The 22,948-nt window shown below is 40.2% G+C and overlaps 1 protein-coding gene and 1 pseudogene across 1 annotated transcript in view; both read right to left on the reverse strand.

The window, feature by feature from the left end:
* Positions 1-22,948, reverse strand: part of KIF4A (kinesin family member 4A) — a 112,942-nt gene that overhangs the window by 68,856 nt on the left and 21,138 nt on the right. The window contains exons 8-9 of the mRNA XM_028092103.2: positions 1,119-1,235; positions 320-495 (exon numbers count right to left, since the gene is read on the reverse strand). Coding sequence (XP_027947904.1) covers positions 320-495; positions 1,119-1,235 — 293 coding nt within the window. The remainder of the gene's footprint in view (positions 1-319; positions 496-1,118; positions 1,236-22,948) is intronic.
* On the reverse strand, positions 10,631-10,966 carry LOC114200114 (large ribosomal subunit protein eL42-like; annotated as a pseudogene).

Here is a 22,948-nt window from a genome sequence, read left to right on the forward strand (position 1 = left end):
GTGGCTCCCCACAGCTTTCAGGCTGAATTCCAAATCCTCTAGTAGGTCATATAAGGACTTTAAGGATCTGATTCTTGCCCACCTCTCTTGCCTCACCTCTCACTGCTCACTTTTCTATCAGCAAAATCTACAGTGCCACCTTCAAACCTTACATATGATGATAAACATGTCAATAGGAATTACTTTAAGATTTTCCCAAACTAAAGGATGCTTGGCTATCATCTCTAAACCTCTGGCAGAGGAGAAGCTGAGAAACAGAAGATCCATCATTCCACTCACATACTTACAATTTTTCCCAACAAATTTTAAGGCCCTGTACCTGTTGCTTCAGATGATTAAGTTCGGCTGTCTGGGGATCAATATTAACAACAGGTTTGTTCTTGATTTTTCTTGCTCTGTCAGCATAGCGAAGGGTATTTAATGTTTCTTCTAGATTGGAGTCAGCAGGACTCACACAGGCTATCATAAGAGTATGGCTATTACCTCCTAGAGAATCTGAAAAAGAATAACGGGAGGAAATAAAAAGCAAACAAGTAGGATGTAAGCAAAGCTGTCCATTTGGGTTGGTGGCTTCAAACTCAGAGCTCTAAGAAAAAAATTCTTAAGAATCTGCAAATTTCCTATTTGTGTTGACAGAGAAACACTAAGATTTTTGATGTGTAAATGATATAGTTTAGAATCCTATTCCATGTGTCCCCATTGTTAAGACTGTGATTTCAGCACTTAATCAATTTTAAAATAACTGGGGCCTGACCCAAGTAAGTTAGCAGCCACTCTTGGAATTAAACATTCTTAGGATGCCCCCTCTAGGTAGGTTTTAATTCTTCAGGGAATTCTGCTTAACAGGCACTAATAAACAGTAATCAAGTTCATTTTCAGGGACAGAGGACTAAGCACAGCTGTCATTCTATAGATTGCTTGGCTCTCAAAGCCATATATGAAGACATCTTTCCAGTATCATAGAGGCCTGCTTGCCAACAGGTCTCTTTCAAAGCTCTTTATCAATTAGACAGCTCTGTCTGTGATAGTCCAAAAATCTGTTTGCCTGTCCCATCTTCACCTTCTCAGCACCATTATTCTGAGTTACTCTCTTATTTTTAGAAACACTTTGGGCTTACCTTGAAGCAGTCGAGTCAACTTGGAATCTCTGTAGGGCACAAAGCCACCCTTTTTGTCATCTCCAAGAGCACTGATTACATTTCCCAAGCACAGGAGGCCTCGGTTAATATTAATACCTAATAGCAGGAAACAAAATTTACACTGCTTGGTAAAGCATCGAACACATACCTGCATAAAATAAAAACCCTGCAGAATATTAAATCGTCAATCAAGGAAACTTCTTGATCCTGTTCACTTTTCTGAGGACAAAAGTCTAAATGTTGGATAGGCACACGGAATTTGCTGGCACTTCTTGCCCTTTCCCATGGAAACAAAGTATACACACAGATAACTATCACCATGACAACATTTATATATTTACTTTTTATATCCATTATCATATCTAATTCTTAAATTAACGCTGAGTAATTAGATGAATAGCTGTTTTTTTATTGTCATCTTGCTAAATTATTTTTATTATCATTCTCATCTTACAGATAAGGAAACCAGCACAGAGGTTCACTGACTTGTCTAAGGTCAAACAGCTGGTGAGTGGTAGGCCTGACATTCCATTTCAGGATTTCAGTTAAGTCCTATGCTCTTTCTATGACACCACACAGGAATACATTTTCTCTTGCTGCTTTAGAAAGGGTGAAGATTCTTTTCCACTTCTTTAATTGCAAGGTTTGCTTTTTAAATCCTGTAATAATCTCTGAGGTCCTTCTAAAGCCCCCGATTTCCCCATGATTACATTTATTGTGTAAAGGCTATATAGTATAGTGGTTAAGTGCATGCGCTTTGGTGTCAGATAGACCTAGGTTCTAATCCTGGCTCTACCACTCACTACCTGATTTGGGTAAAGTTCCGCTCTAAAATGAGGCAAATATACCTACCTCATTGGGTTGTAGTGGGGAATTAAATAAGATACTCGTACAAAGTTAAATGCTAAAGAAATGGGATCATTTTTGTTAACCTTTTACTTACTTGGCCATACTTTGGACTCCCCTATAACCAGAAACAATCATATCTACAAGATCCTGAGCTCCAGAATTCCTGACTGCATCCCACAATCCTTTCATTTCTTTCACGAATCCTGTTCTTCACCCTTACTGTGACCACCAATTTACCGACACTCTTTTAAAGATTTTATTTATTTGACAGAGAGCGAGCATGCACAAGCTGGGGGAAAGGCAGGCAGGGGGAGAGGAAGAAGCATGCCCTCCGCTGAGCAGGAAGCCCGATGCAGGGTTTGATCCCAGGACCCTGGGATCATGACCTGAGCTGAAGGCAGACACTCAACCGACTGAGCCACCCAGGCACCCGACACTTTTTTTAGATTTACTTTATGTATTTGAGAGAGAGAGAGCGAGTGCCAGTGGGGGTAGGGGCAGAAGGAGAGGGAGAAGGAGAGAAATCTCAAGCAGACTCCCCTCTGAGTGCAGAGCCCAACTCGGGGCTTGATCTCACGACCCTGAGATCATGACTTGAGCCGCAACAGAGTCAGGCACTTAACCGACTTAGCCACCCAGGCGCCTCTACTGACACTTTCTTTCTTTTTCTTTTTTTAAAGATTTTATTTATCTGAGAGAGTGTGCGAGAGTGCGTGAAAGAGAGCACAAGCGGGGGGGGGAGGGGCAAAGGGAGAGGGAGAAACAGACTCCCCACTGAGCAGGGAGCCTGACGTGGGACTCGATCCCAGGACCCCGGGATCATGACCTAGCCAAAGGCAGACGTTTAAGTGACTGAGCCACCCAGGTGCACCCTGCCACTTTCTTTTCTTTTCTTTTTCTTTTTCTTAAAGATTTTATTTATTTATTTGATGGAGAGAGAGACAGCGAGAGAGGGAACACAAGCAGGGGGAGTGGGAGAGGGAGAGGCTGGCTTCCCGCGGAGCAGGGAGCCCGATGTGGGGCTCGATCCCAGGACGCTGGGATCATGACCTGAGCCAAAGGCAGACGCTAAATGACTGAGCCACCCAAGCGCCCCACCCTGCCACTTTCTAATACTCCCAGTAGATCATTCTCTCCTGGGCCTTAAACTGGACCCTGTGATCAATCATTTCAATTAGGCTTTCCCAAGCACTCACCAGACCCGTGACCTTCTGCCTCCCTATCATGTTAACTCCCAGTCACAAGTTAAACCAAGTGTGTGTGTGTGTGTGTGTGTGTAAGTTTCTGTAGGCTGCAATGCTGAAGAAAGTCACATAACCAAATGGACTAGACCCATTCATTATAAAACATTGCTATCTGACTTTAGGTGACCCTTTCGTCAATTGAAAATCTTTTCTTCCTCATCCCCTACTTCACCACGGCAGCTATTCTAAACATTCATCATTTTCAAGACTGTAAATCTCCTTTCACTCTATTAGTGGATGATTTCAACAAATACACCGTGGAGATCAAAGTTATCCACAAGGGAAGGTTTTCCCTCTCCTCGCCTCACAGTCTTTTTCTTTGTGGTGATTCCTTCATCCCTCTCCTTGTTTCAGAGGAGTAAATAACCACATTTATTTCCCCTTCAGCCTCTGCTGGTTTGTTTCTCTTCCTTCCGTTTTCTCTGGGACCCTGGATCCTTGGATCTTCTCCCTCTCTCTTAGATCTTCAACTTATTTTCCCTTCACGAATTCCTTCTTTTCAGTCTATACACATGCTCAAATCACCCCAAACTCAAACAGAAACAATCCCCTCAAGCAACCATTCCTTTCTTTTCCCTTTATTGCTAACTGAAAGGGATACCATTTGCAGGGCCATTTAGCCTATCCAGGATGTGAAGGAGAGTCTGTGGAGATTTACCAAAGCTGCTCACCAATACCTGTACTAATTCTTGTATTAGTTCATTCCTTTCTTTTCTTTCCCCTTTGAGCCACACAGAACACTGTGCCATCTTATTGGCTCATATCCCATCTGGGATGTAAAAGGAGAGACGGGGAGGTTTTTTATGTCTCTCTCTGTCAAATAAAACAAAAACCTGATGAGCAAAACTTCCATCTATAGTTTCATGCAAGAACAACAATAAAAAAAATCTAGGTGAACCCTGAGAAGAATCTATGGCAACTAGGATCTAAGCAAGAATCATACACTTGGGTATAAGAGGCTGTTTTTTTTCTTCTTCAAATGAGAATCGGGGCTTTGGGATAGAAAGGAGCAAGGGAAATGAATCTCTAGAAAGAAACCATCACAAAATGGGATTTGATTTCCTCTTAAGAGATTTTAAAATGACAAATTCTTGACATGGATGGAGTACACATCATAAAGACTGGGCAGCACATGTTTGCAGAGATTTACATTTCTGATCGAGGACGGGAATGGAGAAAAATGTCCAGATAACATTATAAAATCAGAAGGTATTCTCTTTAAGACTGAGAACAGATCAAACAAGGAGAGGATCAAGAATACTATTTGACATTTTTGGGTATTTATTTACTACGGCAACAAATAAATAATAGAGATTTTAACTTAAAAGGGAAATATAACTTGTATCATGGAGGCATGTTGCAACAGGTTTCAGAACTAGAACAGAAGTAACAGGGGAGAAAAACCAGGTAGGAGAGAAATGAAGTAGCTCCATATGCAGCAGCTCTCAAATGGGGATAATTTAGCTTTTGAAGGGACATTTGGCAATATCTGGAGACATTTTGGTTGTCACAATTTGTGGGTGGCAGTGAGTGCTACTGGCATCTAGTGGGTAGAGGACAAGGATGCCACTAAACATCCTACAAGGCACTGGACAGCCCCCCAAATTATTTGATCTAAAATGTCAATACTGCCACAGCTGAGAAACTCTGCTCTATAGGTGAAGAAAATATCTGCGAGCCTAAGGCAGGTAGCCCAGTAAAACAGGGTGAAAAACAGAAGTAGTATGATAGTATCAATATGGCCCACCTAGTTAGAGAGAAAGGGAATGATCTGTTACTGCAATGGCTCACAAAACTCACAGGAATAAATACTGAGAAGGGATAGAGTAAAAGGGAATTTGATTAGGAGACAGAATCCTAGTTCAAACTCTGCCTCTGCCACCTACTGATATGTGTGACCTTGGACAAGCCACTGAAACTTTCCTTTATTCATAAAATAGGTGTGATACATACCTTACCACATTTTCATCAAATGTGATCTACAAAGTGCTACCTACACATAAGTTTTTATTAATAGGGTGGACAAACTTGGATAATTTGGGTATCTACTAAGCTATGTAAGGCTGAAAGTAGAGCACCTGATAAATTCCTAATCTACTCTGATGACAGTTTCTTCACTCAAAAGATACCGTGAGTGAATAAGGAAATGGCTACTTTGGCCTTCAAGCTGACAAACACAGAAGAACTGATGATATAAATAAAATAATGGGCATCTGTTTGTTGGGGACCAAGGGGCATGGTTATACACCAGTATGCTGTTAAGAAAAGAGATCTCCAAAATTTGGGAAAAAGGCAGCTAACTTTCTGGGAACAGGACATCTAAAGGGGAAAAAAGGACAGAGGGCTTTCAAAACACAAAATTGTAATTATCTAGTCACAAATTATTTCAATAAAAAAAAAAATCAACGTAGCGGGGCGCGTGGGTGGCTCAGTTGTTAAGCATCTGCCTTCGGCTCAGGTCGTGATCCCAGGGTCCTGGGATGGAGCCCTGCATCGGGCTCCCTGCTCGGCGGGAAGCCGGCTTCTCCCTCTCTCACTCCCCCTGCTTGGGTTCCCTCTCTCGCTATGTCAAATAAAACAAAAACAAAAACTGACGTAGTTTCCTAGAAATCAACGTGGCAAAGAAACTCACACAGAAAAAGAACACAGAGCATTATAGGAAGTTCTGTTCAAACACAGGAGATTGGCCACCAGCATTTCTCTCCTCTCCCGCCTAAAAACACCACTAAACGGAATTTTAAAAGTACTTTACCCACCAGATCACAGAACATAGGAGAGAAATATCAGTAGACAGGAGGTTTCAACATATTTTCATAGTACAGGTAGAGAAGCAATAACTAACTTAGCAAGACAGAAGAAGCTTCAATCTAAAGAGCCTGCAGGGGGACAATAATGGTGATAGTGATAATAACAGCTAAGTTTACATAGTGTTTACATAAGCCAGACACTTTTCTAGGTACTTTATACATAGTAACTCATTTCATCCTCACAACAGTGCTATAAAGTATGATTATTGCTATATTGACATATAGGAGGGTTGAGGCACAAAGAGGTTAGGGAAGTTGCCCAAGGTTGCACAACTAAGAAGTGGCCGAGTCAGGATTCAAATATAGGCAGTCTGGCTCCAAAGTCCATGGTCCTAATCTCTATGCTCTATGGAAATGAGCTGATTGGGTCACATAGCGGCAGCACCAGGTACATTGGAAATCATTCCCAGTCTCCTTAATGGGATTGTTTTTCTAACACCCACCCGTTAAATGTTGATATTCTCTTGAAACTGTCTTGAGCTCTTTTCTCCCTATATATACTCTCCCTAGGTTATTTTATACAGCCTAGAGTTCCAATAAAAACTCTAATGAATGAGTCACTCATCCGCATCTCCAAACAAGACCTCTTTCCTGTTGCCCAAAGCTGTATGTTGGCTGCCTACCGAATAACCTCCAGTGGGCTGTGCCCACAAGGCATTGCATGAAAATACCAAAACAAAACAGAATTCATCTTTCAGTGCCAATCCATGTCACTTCCAGCACTGTCCTTTTTCATTTTCTTGCCATCTAACAAGTCATGCAACAAACAGCCAACCTGGGACTCTTGCTCTTCTCACCCCACACATCTGAGTCCTTTTCATCAAATACTTAGTGAGTAGGTACAATGTTCTAGGCACTGTGCTAGTTATTAGAGATACAAAGATGACTAAGTCACAATCCCCACTCTCAAGGAGTTCATAAATTAAAGGGAGAGAGGGACACAAACAAAAATTTGCAAATAGATAACATTAAAGGAAGAGATATGTATAGTAAAAATGGGTTCTCATAAGAGGGAGTGGTAAATGTTACCTGGGAAGGTAAAGGAAGGCTTTAGCAAAGAATTAAAAATTTGAGCTGAAATGCAAAGGATGATTAGAACAGTGCCAATGGAGGAGAAAAGGGTAGGAAAGAAGAATGTGAGGGCATTCCAGACAGAGGAAGTAGCACATGTCAAGGCACTTATTTGTGAGGAACTATGGGTAGTTCAATATCAATACAATGTGCCAAGGTAGGAGAAGGAGAGTGACAAATAAGGAGGTCAGAGGACAGCTAGGGAGAGATCATAAGTGCATGACAGATATGTCAGTCTCAGGTGTGTGTGTATTTATCCCGTAGGTCAGTGGTTTTCAAACAGTGTTCCTCAGAACCTTAGGGATACTGCAGGGAATGGCAGAGATGCTTCAGAGCGTCTGCAACTGTAATTTGCGTTTTGGTTTTTAAGCTTTTTTTATTGTGGTAAAATATGCATAATCTAAAAGTTACCATTTTAGCCATTTTTAAGTGCACATGCAGTTTGGTGGCATTAAGTACATTCACACTGTTGCGTAACCATTACCACTATTTACAAATATTTTAACTATTTTAAAAACTGCCTTTAAACAGCTCACTCCAATGTGCTATATTTCAAATCTCAACATACTGGAGTCTACCAACACATCTTGTGTGGTGAGGTTAGTTAAGTTTCCTGCAGTCCTTGAAAGTACCTCTAACATTTGTGCATATGTTTGACTTTTCTGCAAATGTGGATTTTCAGGTTATGGCTTTGCATAGACTCTTTCCTGGTCACATGCTCACGCATGGAAAATTGTGCAAGTTATCATACCACTATACACGAGTTTGTACTGAAACACCAGACAGAGGCAGTTCCTCAATTCACGCACTCTTCACTGCATCATGGTCAGTTGCATGGTACCAAATGGATGTTCGCAATCTACATGTCCACCGATGGATGAATGAATACACAGAATTCCGTGTGAGCACACACACGCATATATACATACAATGGGATATTACCGAGCCACAAAAAAGAAGGAAATTCTGCCTTTTGCAACATGGATGAACCTTGAGAACACTATGCTAAGTGAAATAAGTCAGATGGAGAAAGACAAATACTGTAGGTTCTCACTTATAAATAGAATCTAAAAAAGCTGAACACATAGAAAAAGAGTAGAATGGTGGCTGCCAGAGGCTGAGGGGTGGGAGAAATGGGGAGATGTTGGTCAGAGAATATAAACTTCCAGCTATCAGATAAATAAGTTCTGGGGATCTCATGTAAAGCATGGTGACTAAAATTAGGAGTACTGTATTCTATACTTGATAGTTGTTAAGAGAGTAAATCTTAAATGTTATCAGCACACACATACACACACACACACAAATGGTAATTATGTGAAGGAGTGTGTTAACTAACCTTATTGTGGTAATCATTTCACAATATATATGCGTATCAAATCATCACACTGCATACCTTAAACTTACATATGTTATATGTCAATAATATCTCACTAAAGCTGGAAAAAAATTAAATGAGATCGTGCATATGAAGAACTTAGCCAATGGCACTCAAAAAAAAAAAGTTTCAGTGCTTCTTGTAAACTTTGCAAGTATCCTGTTAGGCATTTATAGTTGTTACATCACATAAACTAGGGAAGATATTGCTAGTGATACAACTCTGGATTTAAATGTCCTATCATTTGAAACTCCCGGATCAGTTTAATAATTGAAGAGAATCCTGAGGTTGTAAAGTGGGCTGTTAAAAAGTGTTTATAATTCACAGCCACGTATCAGTATGAATCAGGATTTTCTTGATAATGTGTCACCAGAACAAATTATAGGAAAAATTAGAGCGAAACCTTAATTAAGATTCTGTCATCCAGAATCCCCATCAATGTCATATACTAAGAATTAAGAATGTTCACTAGAGCTTAATTTGTAATAGCAAAAGTCTGGAACCAACCTAAATGTTCATCAGTAGGGGAACGGTATAATAAATATGATGGTCTATCTATACAATATATAGACATGAAAAAGAACATGGTAGAGATGTGTAAGTTAACATGGAACAAACTCCAACATATATCATTCAGTGAAAAAAATAAAGGGTAGACTAGAGTAGACTCCCTTGTATGCTCCCATTTGTATAGAAAGAGAAAATATCTAGAAATGTGGATTAGAGATTTGGGAAAAGAGAAAAAATTACTTTTCATTATACTACATTTAAAAAAAGCTTTTATTTCAAAATAATTATTCAGATTCACAGGAAGTTGCAAAGAAATGTATAGGAAGGTCTTGTGCTCCATTCACCCAGCCTCTCCAATGGTAACGTATCGCATAGCTATATATAGGTAACGCTGGAAAGTGAACATTGGCACAATCCTGAGCTTATTCAGATTTCAGCAGTTTTTACAGGTACTCGTGTGTGTGTGTGGTTCTGTGCCATTTTATCACATGTATTAACTTCATGTAACCATCTCCAAAATCAAGATACAGAACAGTCCTATTACCACACGGCTCTCCTGTGCTACCCTTTATAGGCATACCTACTCTTTTACCCCCCAGTGCCCAACCCCTATCGACCATTAATCTGTTCTCCCCCATAATTTGGCTATTTCATGAATGTTTCTTTTTTTTTTAAAGATTCTATCTGAGATAGAGCAAGAGCAAGCGAGAGAGAGAGAGAGAGAGAGCGAGAGCGCACGAGGGGGAGAGACACAGGGAGAGAGAGAGCATGAGTGGGGGGAGCGGCAGAGGGAGAGGGAGAAGTAGGCTCTCCACTGAGCAGGGAGCCCGATGTGGGGCTCCATCCCAGGACCCTGAGATCATGACCTGAGCCAAAGGCAGACGCTTAACCAACTGAGCCACCCACGCACCTCTATTTCAAGAATGTTTAAATGGCATCATACAATATGTAACCTTTTGAGACTGGTCCCCCCCTTTTTTTTTTCCAACTCAACATAACAATAATCCATCTAAGTTGTTGTCTGTATCAAGAGTCATTCCTTTTTACTGCTGAGGAGTATTACATGGCACGGATGTACCATATTTTGTTTAACCATTTGCCTACTAATGGACATTTCAATCATTTCATTTTTGGTCATTACAAATACAGCAGCTATGAACATTCATGTACAGATTTTTGTGTGAACATATACTTTCTCTGGGATAAATGTCCAATAGTGCAATTGCTGTATTGTTTGATAAGAACATATTTAGTTATAGAAGAAACTGTTTTCCAGAGTAACTGTACCTCTCTACATTCCCACCAGCAATGTATGAGAGATCTAATTTCTCTACATTCTTGCCAGCATTTGGTACTGTCACTATTTTTTCTTTTAGCTATTATGAGAGGTGTGCAGTGATATCTCATTGCTGTTTTCATTTGTATTTCCTTAATGACTAAGGATACTGAACATCTTTTCATGTGGTTATTTGCCACCTGTATGTCCTCTTTGGTGAAATATCTGTTTGTGTTTTTTGCCTACTTTGTAGTTGGATCGTTTTTTTACTATTCAGATTTCAGAGTTCTTCATATATTCTATTTTTTTTTTTGAAGTGAACATAACCTCAAGATTTTATTGTCTTCATAATATTAACAAAATATGAAGCTTAGAACTGGATCACTTGGCCCTTTCTCTTCTTATCTCCTCCCAGTTCAAAATGCTTGCATCTCTTAATAGCCAGCATTCTCTTAGATCTGCAATTGGGCTCATCACATTCAAGCCTCAGCACAATCTTCGTTGTCGTTTTAGCCTTTTTCCGGAAAATCGGCTTAGTCTGCCCACCATAGCCACTCTGCTTCCTGTCATTAACGCCGCTTTCCCTGGGCATAAAGAGAATCTTTGCCCTTCTTGTACTGTGTCACTTTGTGGGGCTGGTGCTTGCCACACTTCTTGCAGAAAGTCCAGTGGGTTTTAGGAATGTTCACCATGTTTGCGAGAGCGCTATCGGCACGGAAAGAAAGAGCCTTCATATATTCTAGATACAAGTCCTTTGTTGTACTGCATTTTTTATCATGGAAAATTTTATGATATACCAGTTACTATAAAGAAATAAATTGTGATTATAAACTAGTTATAATATTCTTATTGTTTGAAGACTGACTTATACAATGTTATAAACCTGAACTTATAAATTTATGTGAATATAAAACCTGTTCTTTGATTTATTTCAACTGTTAGAATTTGTTGTAAGATTTCATTTAAAAAAAGAGTTCTTCTGCTTTAAAGGGAAGGCAGATTAAAAAAAAATCTGCTGTAGATGATGGAAACAAATGAAAGTGTTTTTGGGGGGAGGGGCAGAGGGAGAGAGAAAATGTTAAGCAGGCTCCACGTCCAGGGTGGAGCCCAACCTAGGGCTCCATCTCATAACCCCAAGATCATGGCCTGAGCCGAAATCAAGAGCTGGAAGTTTAACCGACTGAGTCACCCAGGTGCCCCACAATTGAAAGGTTTTAAAGAGGGGGTATACAGGATCGAATTTGGATTTTATAAATATGACTTTGGTCATCAGTTGGAAGGTAGATTTGGGAGTCAGAAACTGGTGTTTAAGAAACCATTTAGCAGGTTATTTTAATAGTTCAAGTGAGAGATCTCTAAGGACTGGAACGATGGAAAAGGAATGAAGGAGAAAGAAGTCAAAGGTATTTAAGACATAAAAATGACATGACCAAGCAACCTTTCCAATGTGGGAGATGAGAAAGAGAGAGAAAGAATACAACATGTGCTCATATTCCGGGAATAAGGCAGATACACATTCATCTGGCCAGGCAACACTTACTGAGCACCAACTGTGTACCAGGCACAGTGCTTGGCACAGGTGGCAGGAAAATAAGAACCAGTCTTTGCGTTCAAGGAACTCAAAGTCTAATGGGAAAAACAAACAAGTAATTACATCGAAGAAAAGGGAGGATGCAGTGAGACTTGGCAGGGTGGCAACTGACTAGGAAGGGAAGTAACCTATATCATGATAAGGTTTTAGGTTATAGGCTTTTAGGTAAATGCCTTTGTCAAAACCCAGCTAACATACACTTAAAATTTGTGCTTTTCATTATAAATTCTACATTAAAAAATATAAACAAATATTAAACCCTAGTTAATAACATGTAAACTTGAGTATTTAGGAGGAAGTGTACTAATGTGTGCAATTTACTTTAAAATGCATTTAAAAAAGAATATGGCTTAATGAGTATAGATATGTAATAAAGTAAATATAGTAAAATGCTAATGGTGGAATCCAGATGCTAGGTATAGGGCTGTTCCTGTACAATCTTTTATACTTTGCTGTATCTTTGAAAAATTTCATAATAAAATGTTAGGAAAAAACACTATGGAACACCAGCTGATGGACTGACCCATATTAGAGGTTTCATATATGGGTGACATCTGAATTGTGAATCGAAATATTAGTAAGAATTGTCAGACCAAAAGGGAGGAAGAACTCAGGCATTCAATCAGGACGAGCTATGAGTCAGGCACTATGCTGGGCCCTAAGGATTCAAAGATGAATAAAACACCTTTGCCTGGCTTGCTGTCAAGTCAGCCATTTTAGGAGATGACAGTATTACAGAGTTGGGTTAGTGTTAGTGCAGCAAAGAGGTAAGCATGGGATGGGGGTGGGGGATTGAAGGTGGTCAAAGAGTTTCTTCAAGGGGATGAAATCGGAGCTGAGTATTGAAGGGCAAAACAAAATTAGCCATGTGAAGACAGAAGGAAGGCATTTCCAGCAGAGGGAGCAGGATGTACAAAGAAGCATAGAGAAGAGAGAACTTGGCACACTTCGAATGGCTAAGCAGATTGCAAGGAAGGGATGGGGAGAGGGGAAGCTAGCCAGGTAGGCAGGGCTAGAGCACAAGGGTCATGCCAAGCAGTGTAATACAAAATGAGGAGCTATGAGAAGAGCTTTAAGCAGGGATATCCTGTTTGGGAAAACATGTTGGCTGCTGATTGGTAGATGGCTTGGAAGGGTGCCTGGCTGAAAAAGATAGGGAAACCAGTTGGAAAGCTTGCTCTAAGCTAAGAAATGCTGAAAGCCTGAACTAAGGTAGTGGTAGTAGGGTCAGAGAAAAGAAAGTGATTTGAAAGATGAGAAAGTAAGACTGAAAGAGATTGGCGACTGATGGGATTGGGAGGAGGAGCCAGAGTGCAGGAAGAGCATGGCTTGATGCCCCCCGGTTTCAGGCATGAGTGACTGAGGGGATGTTGGTGTTCTATACTGAAGGTGATGAAAGGGCAGGTTTAACAGAGGCAGGGAGAAATGAGGAGTTCAGTTTTAGGTAAGTGGAATGGGAGCTGTCTATGGGACATCCATGAGATGCCCCCACAGGCAACTACATTTATAGGCTGAAATGTAGATGTGAGATTTGGGCTGGAGATAAGAGGTTTGGGAGGGGCAGCATATAGGCAGGAGTTATAAGCATCTAAGTGGGTGAGACCACCCAGGGTGGTGCAGAGGTGGCACGATGATGGGCCTGAACAGTGGGAAGAGAAAGAAAAAAATTGCAGGACAGAACATGGGCTGTTGCAGGTATGGGTAGATGGAAGAAGAGGAGCCTGAGCGAGTCCTCAGAAAAGAGGACATCCAGGAGACGGCAGTGTCACAGATCTGAGGGAGGAAGGAGACTGTCCAGATGAAGGGGCAGGGTGCCAGACACTGTGGAGTCACCACATAAGAGAATGACTAAAAAGAGCCTAATGGATCCAGTTTTTCAGGTCACTGGGTGACCTCAGGAGGGACAGTTGCAATGAGATGAGGATGGAGGGCTGGCAAAAAGGCAAGGTGAAAAGTAAAAGGAGAACAGTAGTACGAGGAGGATGAAGGATTTTGTTTTGTTTTAAAATGGGAAAAATACATTAGAACACTTCTATGCTGGGGGGCAGGGGTGAGGGAAGGCCAGTAGACAGGGAGAGGTTAAAAAGCACAGGAAGAACGGGGCACTTGATGGAACCAGATTTGCAAGGCAGTGGGGAGGGAAAAAACCCAGCAGAGAACATCATACAAGTACAATGGTACTGAGATCTGCAGTAAGAGTGCTATTTGGAAACGATGAGTAGACTGCTGTGGTTGGAACCTTGTAGTCCGTAGGCAAGTGTGGGAGGTAAGCCTGGAAATCTAGAGGGGCCAGAAATTGCCAATGTAGTCCCCTGGTACTATACAATCTCAAGGAGAAAAAAAATACATTAGAAGATGAAATGGTTACAAGGGCCACATTGAAAATCTAAGACTTCTGGTTGGATCTGGAAAGATGGCTCTATTGTAGATAGTTAGATGGGGGAGGAGAGGACGACTGCATACTGGGAGAGAAGAGATGGCTGTGCTGAAAGTGCACAGAAGCCAGAATTAGCAGGGCATGTTGTGAAGGCTGTGTAGCTGGGGTGGAGTGTGGGCAGAGGAAGCTGTGAAAGACAGCTGAGGAGGTAGGCTGGGACCAGGGTACAAAGGGTCTGGAAGGCCTGGCTATGGATTTTAGACTTCATCCTGTAAGCAGTGATGTGCCACATCGTTTCTAATCAGGGAAAGTACCATGTACAGAGTGGTACTTTAAGGAGGCTAATGTAAGTATGGTATTTTAGAACGGAATGCCTCCTAGGAGCCAAAGTATGAGGAGGCTCTTCACCAGGTATGTAGGGTGAAGGCACGGACTTTGTAGAGGCAGCAGGAACAGACTGGAAGTGGGCGCATCTCTACAATATTGCTAAGGAAGAACTAACAGCAGGTAGTGAGGACTCATTTCTAATCGAGGAGATCATGCTGGGTGCAAAAATCGGCATAAGGGAATAGGAAGAAAAAGCAAAAGAGAAGGAAAAGGAATAGTTTGAGTTAGAGAAAGAACTCAGAGAATGAGGATTTCCAAAACAGAAGTTCCAAGAAGGGTATGTTCAAATGTCAATGCCACTAAGAGGTCAGGTAAGATGGGCACTGGAAAGAACCAATTCATTTTGGTAATTAAGATATCACTGATAATCTTTTACATAGTGGTTTTAGTAAGGTGGATAAATACAGACTATCAGGAGAGTGAATCAGGTTCCTAGACAGACAAAATTAATATTAAAAAATAAATTTTATTTCCATATGCCAAAAACAAAGTCAGAATATAAAATTTTTAAATATTCTACTTAGGCTAGTTACATGGGTTTGTTCAATTTGTGAAAATTCAGCAAGCTGTTTGCTTATATGTAATTTCCTAGTTTTAAAGATTTTATTTATTTATTTGAGAGAGAGAGGGCAAGTGGTGGGAGGAGCAGAGGAAGAGGGACAAGCAGACTTCGTGCTGAGCGTGGAGCCCAATGTGGGCCCCAGTCTCACGACCTTGAGATCATGACCTGAGTTGAAATCAAGAGTTGGACACTTAACCGACTGAGCCACCCAGGTGCCCCAATTTTCTGGTTTTATATTACACTTCAATAAAAAAGTTTTTGAAATATCACTTCTAAGCCCATAACTATATGGTCAATTAATCTTCAAGAAGCAGGAAAGAATATCCAATGGGAAAAGGACAGTCTCTTCAACAAATGGTGTTGGGATAACTGGTCAGCAACATGCAGAGAATGAAACTGGACCACTTTCTTACACCATACTCAAAAATAAGTTCAAAGTGGATTAAAGACCTAAATGTGAGACCTGAAACCATCAAAATCCTAGAGGAGAACACAGGCAGGAATCTCTTTGACATTGGCCACAGCAACTTCTTTCTAGATATGTCTCCAGAGGCAAGGGAAACAAAAGCAAAAATAAACTATTGGGACTTCATCAAAATAAAAAGCTTCTGCACAGCCAAAGAAACAATGAACAAAACTAAAAGGCAACCTATGGAATGGGAGAAGATATTTGCAAATGACATATCCAATAAAGTTAGTATCCAAAATATAAAAAGAATTTATAAAACTCAATACCCCCAAAACAAATAACCCAATTAAAAAATGGGCAGAAGACATGAATAGACATTTCTCCAAAGAGGAGATACAGATGGCTAACAGACACGTGAAAAGATGTTCAACATCACTCATCACCACGGAAATGCAAATCAAAACCGTAATGAGATACCACCTCACACCAGTCAGAATGGCTGAAATTAACAAGTCAGGAAAGGACAGATGTTGGTAAGGATGTGGAGAAAGGGGAACCCTCCTGCACTATTGGTGGGAATGCAAACTGGTACAGCCACTCTGGAAAATACTATGGAGGTTCCTCAAAAAGTTAAAAATAGAACGACCCTATGATCCAGCAGTTATACTACTGGGTATTTACCCAAAGAATACAAAAACACTAATTCAAAAGGATACATGCACCCTTATGTTTATAGCAGCATTACCTACTATATGGAAGCAGCCCAAGTGTCCATCAGTTGATGAATGGATAAAGAAGAAGTGGTATACACACACACACACACACACACACACAATGGAATTTTTATTCAGCCATAAAAAAGAATGAAATCTTGCCATTTGCAAGGAGGTGGATGGAGCTACAGAGTATAACGCTAAGCAAAATAAGTCAGTCAGAGAAAGACAAATACCATATGATTTCACTCATACGAGGAATTTAAGAAACAAAATGAGTGAGCCAAAGGGGAAAAAAGAGAAAGAGAGAGAGAAACCAAGAAACACACTCTTAATTATAGAGAACACACTGATGGTTACCAGGGGTAGGGGGGTGGGTGGGAAGATGGGTTAAATAGGTGATGGGGATTAAGGAGTGTACTTGTTTTGATAAGCAGCAGGTGAGGTATGGAACTGTTGAATCACTATATTGTACACCTGAAACTAATAGTATATCACTGTACATTAACTGGAATTAAAATAAAAATTATAAAATGTATCACTTCCAAAAACTGTCAAAATACAAATTACCTCTGAATAGAACAAAAGATGTATAAGACTTCTACAGGGAAAATTATTGAGAAATATTAAAGAAGTCCTAAATAAATGGGGAGATATATTATGGACATAGATTTGGAAGACTTAATTTGACTTAATGAAATAGTGCCCAGAAACAGACCAAAGCATATTTGGGCCTTAATATATGACAGAAGTGGCACCGCTCAGCAGTGGGGAAAGGGTAGACTTTTTATTAAATAGTGCTAGGACAAATGGGTATTTATGTGGAAAAGTGAAATTGGACCCCCACATCATACCATGTACAGAAAACAGTTCTAGGTGAATTAAAGAGTTAAATGTGAAAGGCAAAACTGTGAAGCTTCTATAGATTATCTAGAAGAATATCTCCAAGACCTTGCAGTACTGAAGTATTTCTTAAACAGGACACAAAATCAAGGAATCATCAATGAAAGAGGAGTGAAAAGATAAACCAGAGATGAGGGAGAAGATATTTGCAAAACATGTGAGAGTGGGGAAGTTTGCAATACATATAACTGAACAGTGACTAGAATCTATAGTATATAAAAAACTACTTTTTAAAATCAGTAACAAAAGGACACAACAGAAAAATGGGCAAAACTAGGCCAGGTATTTTATAGCAAAGAAAATGTATGTGGCCGGGATGCCTGGGTGGCTCAGTAGGGTAAGCATCTGCCTTCAGCTCGGGTCATGATCCCAGGGTCTTGGGATTGAGCCCGGCATCGGGCTCCCTGCTCTTTGGGGAGTCTGCTTCTCCATCGCCCTCTGCTCCTCCCCCACTCATGCACACACACACTCTCTCTCAAAAAAAATCTCTAAAAAGAAAGAAAGAAAATGTATGTGGCCAAAAAACACAGAAAAAGGTGATCAACCCTTTTAGTCATTGAAGTAATGAAAATGAAAACCACTATGAGGTTTATCACTCCACACTCACTAGACTGGCAAAAATTTTAAATTCTGACCAGTGTTGGGGAATGTGGAGCTACAAGGACTTTCATACCTTGGAACACTTTGTAAGACGGTTGGGTATGTACCCTATGACCCAGTAGTTTTATTTCTCAGTATTTACCCCAGAAAATCCTTTTTAAAAATATTTTACTTAAATTCAAGTTAGTTAACATATAGTGTATTATTAGTTTCAGTGGGAGAATTTAGTGATTCATCAGTGGCATATAACACCCAGTGCCCTCCTTAATGCCCATCACCCAGTTACCCCGTCCCCCGACCCATCTTCCCTCCAGCAGCTCTCAGTCTATTCCCTATCGTTAAGAGTCTCTCATGGTTTGCCTCCCTCTTTGTATACTTTATTTTAAAATATTTTGATTATTTACTTGACAGAGAGAGAGAGAGAGCACAAGCAGGGGGAGCGGCAGGCAGAGGGAGAAGCAGGCTCCCCACTGAGCAGGGAGCCCGACACGGGACTCGATCACAGGACACTGGGATCATGACCTGAGCCGAAGTCAGATGCTTAACTGACTGAGCCACCCAGGTACCCCTCCTTCTCTGTTTCTATCTTACTTTATTTTTCCTTCCCTTCCCCTATGTTCATCAGTTTGTTTCTTACCCCAGAAAATTCTTACACATATGCATCAACGTATATAAACAAGAATGTTCATAAGGGTGTTGTTAATAATACCCCAAAACTGGAAACAAATGAACTCTCCATCAACAGTAGAAAGAATAAATAGTGGTATAGTCATATAATGGAATACTATACTGAATTGGAAATACAGGAATCACAGCTATATGCAACATAGATGAATCTCTCACACACAACATTGAACGGAAGATGTAAGACACAGATGATTACATACAGCATGATTCCATTTATATAAAGTTTAAAAATAGAACAAAACTATGCTACTTAGATATTTATACAAAGGTGGCACTACCATCAAGGAAAGCAAGGGAATTCCCATCACAAAAGTTAGGAGTGGTTACCTCTAGAGGGAAGGGAGGAGGTCATGACCCGACAGGGGTATACACAGGTGCTGGAAATCTTTTGTTTTTCAACCTCCGTGGTACTTACATGACTGTGCACTTTATCATTATTTATTAAACTATATACATGATCTATGCAATTTTCTGTACATATCCTGTACCTCACCAAAAAATGTAACTAAGAGTGAATCACACGTGTTGCTAAGCAGTGTTAACTTTTCTGAGGAGCTTGGGTCTAAAGGGAAGGAGATAGGGTAGCAGTTACAGGAGGATTCAGGAATGAAGGAATTTGGGTGCATATGTTCACCAAAATACATATACAAGAATATTCATAGCAGCACTATTCATAACAGCCCCAAACTGGAAAATACCCAAATGCTCATCCAACAGTAGGAAGGATAAATAAACTGTGGTATAGTCACCAACAGAATATGCATGGTGATGAAAATGAATGAACTACAACTACATGCAATAATATGGATTAATCTCAGAAGCATAATGTTGAGTCAGGGTTACCAGATTTAGCAAAAAGAAAAAAAATACAGGACATCCAGTTAAATTTGAATTTTAGATAAATGATGAATCATTTTGCATGGAACATACTTATATTAAAAATGATTCATCGTTTATCTGAAATTCAAATTTAACTGGCCATCTTATATTTTCTCTGGCGACCTTACATCAAATGAAAGAAGTCAGACACAAAGGTTACCCTTTGGGGAAGCTAGAGCCTGGAAGCTGCGTAAGTGGTACTTCTGGGATGCTTGTTAATATTGTTTCTTGATCACCACTTATTCCTCAAACTGTATAATTATGATTTGGGCATTTTTTCTGTATGTATATTATACTTCAATTGAATAATCTATGTCATCCATCTGTAACTTATTTATAATCTATCTGGCAGTGATCTGAATATGTTTTATATTCAAAATCACAACAAAAAATAGAGATAATCTTAACAAGAAATATACAGCACCCACACTGACTAAAGGGAAATACTTTGAATGGATGATTTAATCCAGAATATAAATGGTCTATAAATATACAAGTATGTTCAACTTCACTAATAACTATAGAAATGAAAATGAGATGCCATTTTTCACTTATCAAATTGGTAAAAATACTTAGAGAAGTTAGAAAACTTTAGAAAAATGAATAATCTCATGCCTTCATGGGAATTTGATAGTATATTTTAAAGATTTAGATGGAGTTTGGGAAGATGGTAGGTTAAAGATATCCCAGAATCCCTTCTAGTCCCAAATCTGATCCATCCACTCTGTTCTTGAGCCAAGCAGGTGTGCTGTAATCAGCCAAGAGAATGAAGGCACAGGATGGGTCTGAGACCTGATAGTAAGGGGGTGATGCAGAGTTTTTGTTCTCTGGAAGAGACAAGAACTCTGAGCCAAGGGCTTAGGGTCTGATATAATAGAGCCAAGGTAGAAAGATGGGAACATGGCTTCTGGTGAAGGCTTGGCCTGTAGGACTCTATGAGTTCCTGTCGAGATTGTCGGTATTGTCTGTGTGAGTATGCCAGGTTTCTCTGAATCTGAAAATGCTGAGAAGAAACTGAGGAGTTGGGTTGGGTCCTCTCCATCTTGAGATAAGGGCAGCACCAAGGAACAAGAGCACAGAGAAGCTTCCTCTTGACACCTCCTTAGGGTGTGAGCGGCTCGCTGACAGCATGCCTGCTGCTACAGTACTGGTCATGGGCAGAAACCACTGGGCCTTTGCCACTCACACAGCTGCTAGGGCTTAAGGCACTTGAGCCTCAGTGAACAGACAAAAGAAACTAACAATCCACAGAAGGGGACCCCGAAGCCAAAGACAGGCCAAGTGGAACACTTTCAGCAAACAGTCGATGAAAGAAACAGACAATTCGAGCTTAAAAAAGATCTCCCTCAGAGATTAAAGCACAGCATAAAAAAGACCTTTTGGAACTGAAAGAATTAAATACTGTTTACCAAAACCAGTAGCAATTATCATTCCAAATATTAAAACACTAAAACCATTCCAATTCAAATCAGAAACTAGATCCTCCTGAAGAAAGCAACTTTACAAGCCCACGGTGTATCCTTCAACATCCTTCTCCTTTCTAATGAACAAAAAGTAAGAGAATTAATAAGAGGAATAAATATTGGCAAAGAGATCATTTTCTTCTTACTAGTATGATTTTATACTAAGAAAACCCCTGACTCCAGTTAAAAAAAACTTAGAACCGAGCTGTATATATCAGGATGAATTGATCTCACAAACGTAACACTGAGCAAAAACGAAAAACAAAACACCAGTGACAAAAGAACACCTACATTATGAAACAACTTATGAAAAGTTTAGAAAAAGCAAAACGCCACTGCATATTGCTAAGGGATACAAGAATACATAAATGAATGGATGGTACTTAAAGTCACTCCCCCACCTGCCTGATGCAACCTTACCACTCGAATGACACGGCTCTGGCAAAGATTACCAAAAATCTCAATGGTCAAATCCACCCCTCTCTTCTCAGTCCTCACCTTATGTGACCACTCTGAAGCATCGGACGCAGGTGACAATCCCTCTTTCCTAGAAACTCTTACTTTGGTTTTTAAGCTACTACTATTCTGTGCCTCTTCAACCTCTTTAATTGGCTCATTTACTCCTGACTAATATTTAGTGTCGGCTGTCTTATTATCTAGTCTTTCTCTACACAACTCTCCCTGGGCAACCTCACCCACACATTCCAAATATTTATCTCCAGCCCAGATGTTGCTTCTTTTTTTTTTTTAACTTTTATTTATTGGGGCGCCTGGGTGGCTCAGTCGGTTAAGCATCTGCCTTCAGCTCAGGTCATCTCAGGGTCCTGGGATGGAGCCCCGCATTGCACTCTCTGCTCAGCAGGGAGTCTGCTTCTCTCACTCCCTCTTTGCTCTCTCTCTCTCTCTCTTAAATAAATAATAAAACCTTTTTGTAAAAAAGTTTTATTTATTTATGTAATCTCTATACCCAATGTGGGGCTTGAACTCACGACCCCGAGATCAAAAGTCACATGCTCTTCTTACTGAGCTAGCCAGGCATCCCCCAGATGTTGCTTCTAAGCTCTAGTTCTGAATTTCCCATTTCCTCCCAGACTTTTCTAAAATGCATTTCAAATCTGACATGTCCAAAACCAAACTTACTATCTTTCTGCAGTCTGCTCCCTATAGACCTATGTCTTGTTTTCTTGCTAATTTCTTTCAGCATCTCCCACTTGATCTAAGGTCATGATTTTGCCATAAACTTCTTTGCCTCACAAATCAAATCTACTTGAGTACACTGCCTTCCTCTACCCCCAATAATGCAATAAGCAACAAAATTCTGATGGGCCACATCCACCCTTTGAAAATATCCAAGAGGGGCTAGCAACTATCTTAGCTCTCGGTAGTTAGAAAATGATTCCCTCTAACAGTGAGGAGCTTGGCTTTTGGAATGATACTTTGTTAACTAAAGAAAACTTAATTCTGCTGGGACAAGTCACACCCCGTAAGCCTCTTCCACCCTCAAAATCTACCTCAAATGTTGACAAGCACCCTGGCCAGCTCCTAGGGTTCTTAGTTCAGTTGGGCTTGTCTATAAATACCAGTAAGGCCCCTATCCTCCTTATTAACCACCATCCCGAGCAAGGGAAACACAGAAGATGGAATTGATAATTATTAAAAGGCTACCATATACCAGGAATTACAATGCTTATTTTACACATATGAGTTCACTTAATTCTCACATCTCTGTGGGGGTATATATTCAAATCTTATTTTACAAATGAAGAAATTGAAGCTTTGAAGCTAAAATGGGTAACTCAGAATGTGGACGTGAAACTCTAATGCAAATGAATGAAAATCCTTTGAGAGCCCCTAAAAGTCTTTGAAGATACTGCCAAGTGACAAGCCACCAACCACCCGTGAATCTATCACTGGTTGCCTGGAAACTGCAAAAATCTTGAGAGATTGAAAGCAGATGTTTAAGAGTAACAGAAGAAAAAAATATACAGGAGAGAACCACTGTGAAAAGGTGGCACCAACACTAGGGGTAGTGCAGACTTGAAGGTAGTGGATTCAGCAAACAGGAGGGAGCCTTGGGATAGGAGTCCATGGTAATTGGTAGGA

Source organism: Eumetopias jubatus, unplaced genomic scaffold (assembly GCF_037043125.1).
Source record: "Eumetopias jubatus isolate StellerSeaLion01/CBP00866 unplaced genomic scaffold, mEumJub1_p1.0 scaffold_11, whole genome shotgun sequence".
In the NCBI taxonomy this organism is placed as follows: Eukaryota; Metazoa; Chordata; class Mammalia; order Carnivora; family Otariidae; genus Eumetopias; species Eumetopias jubatus.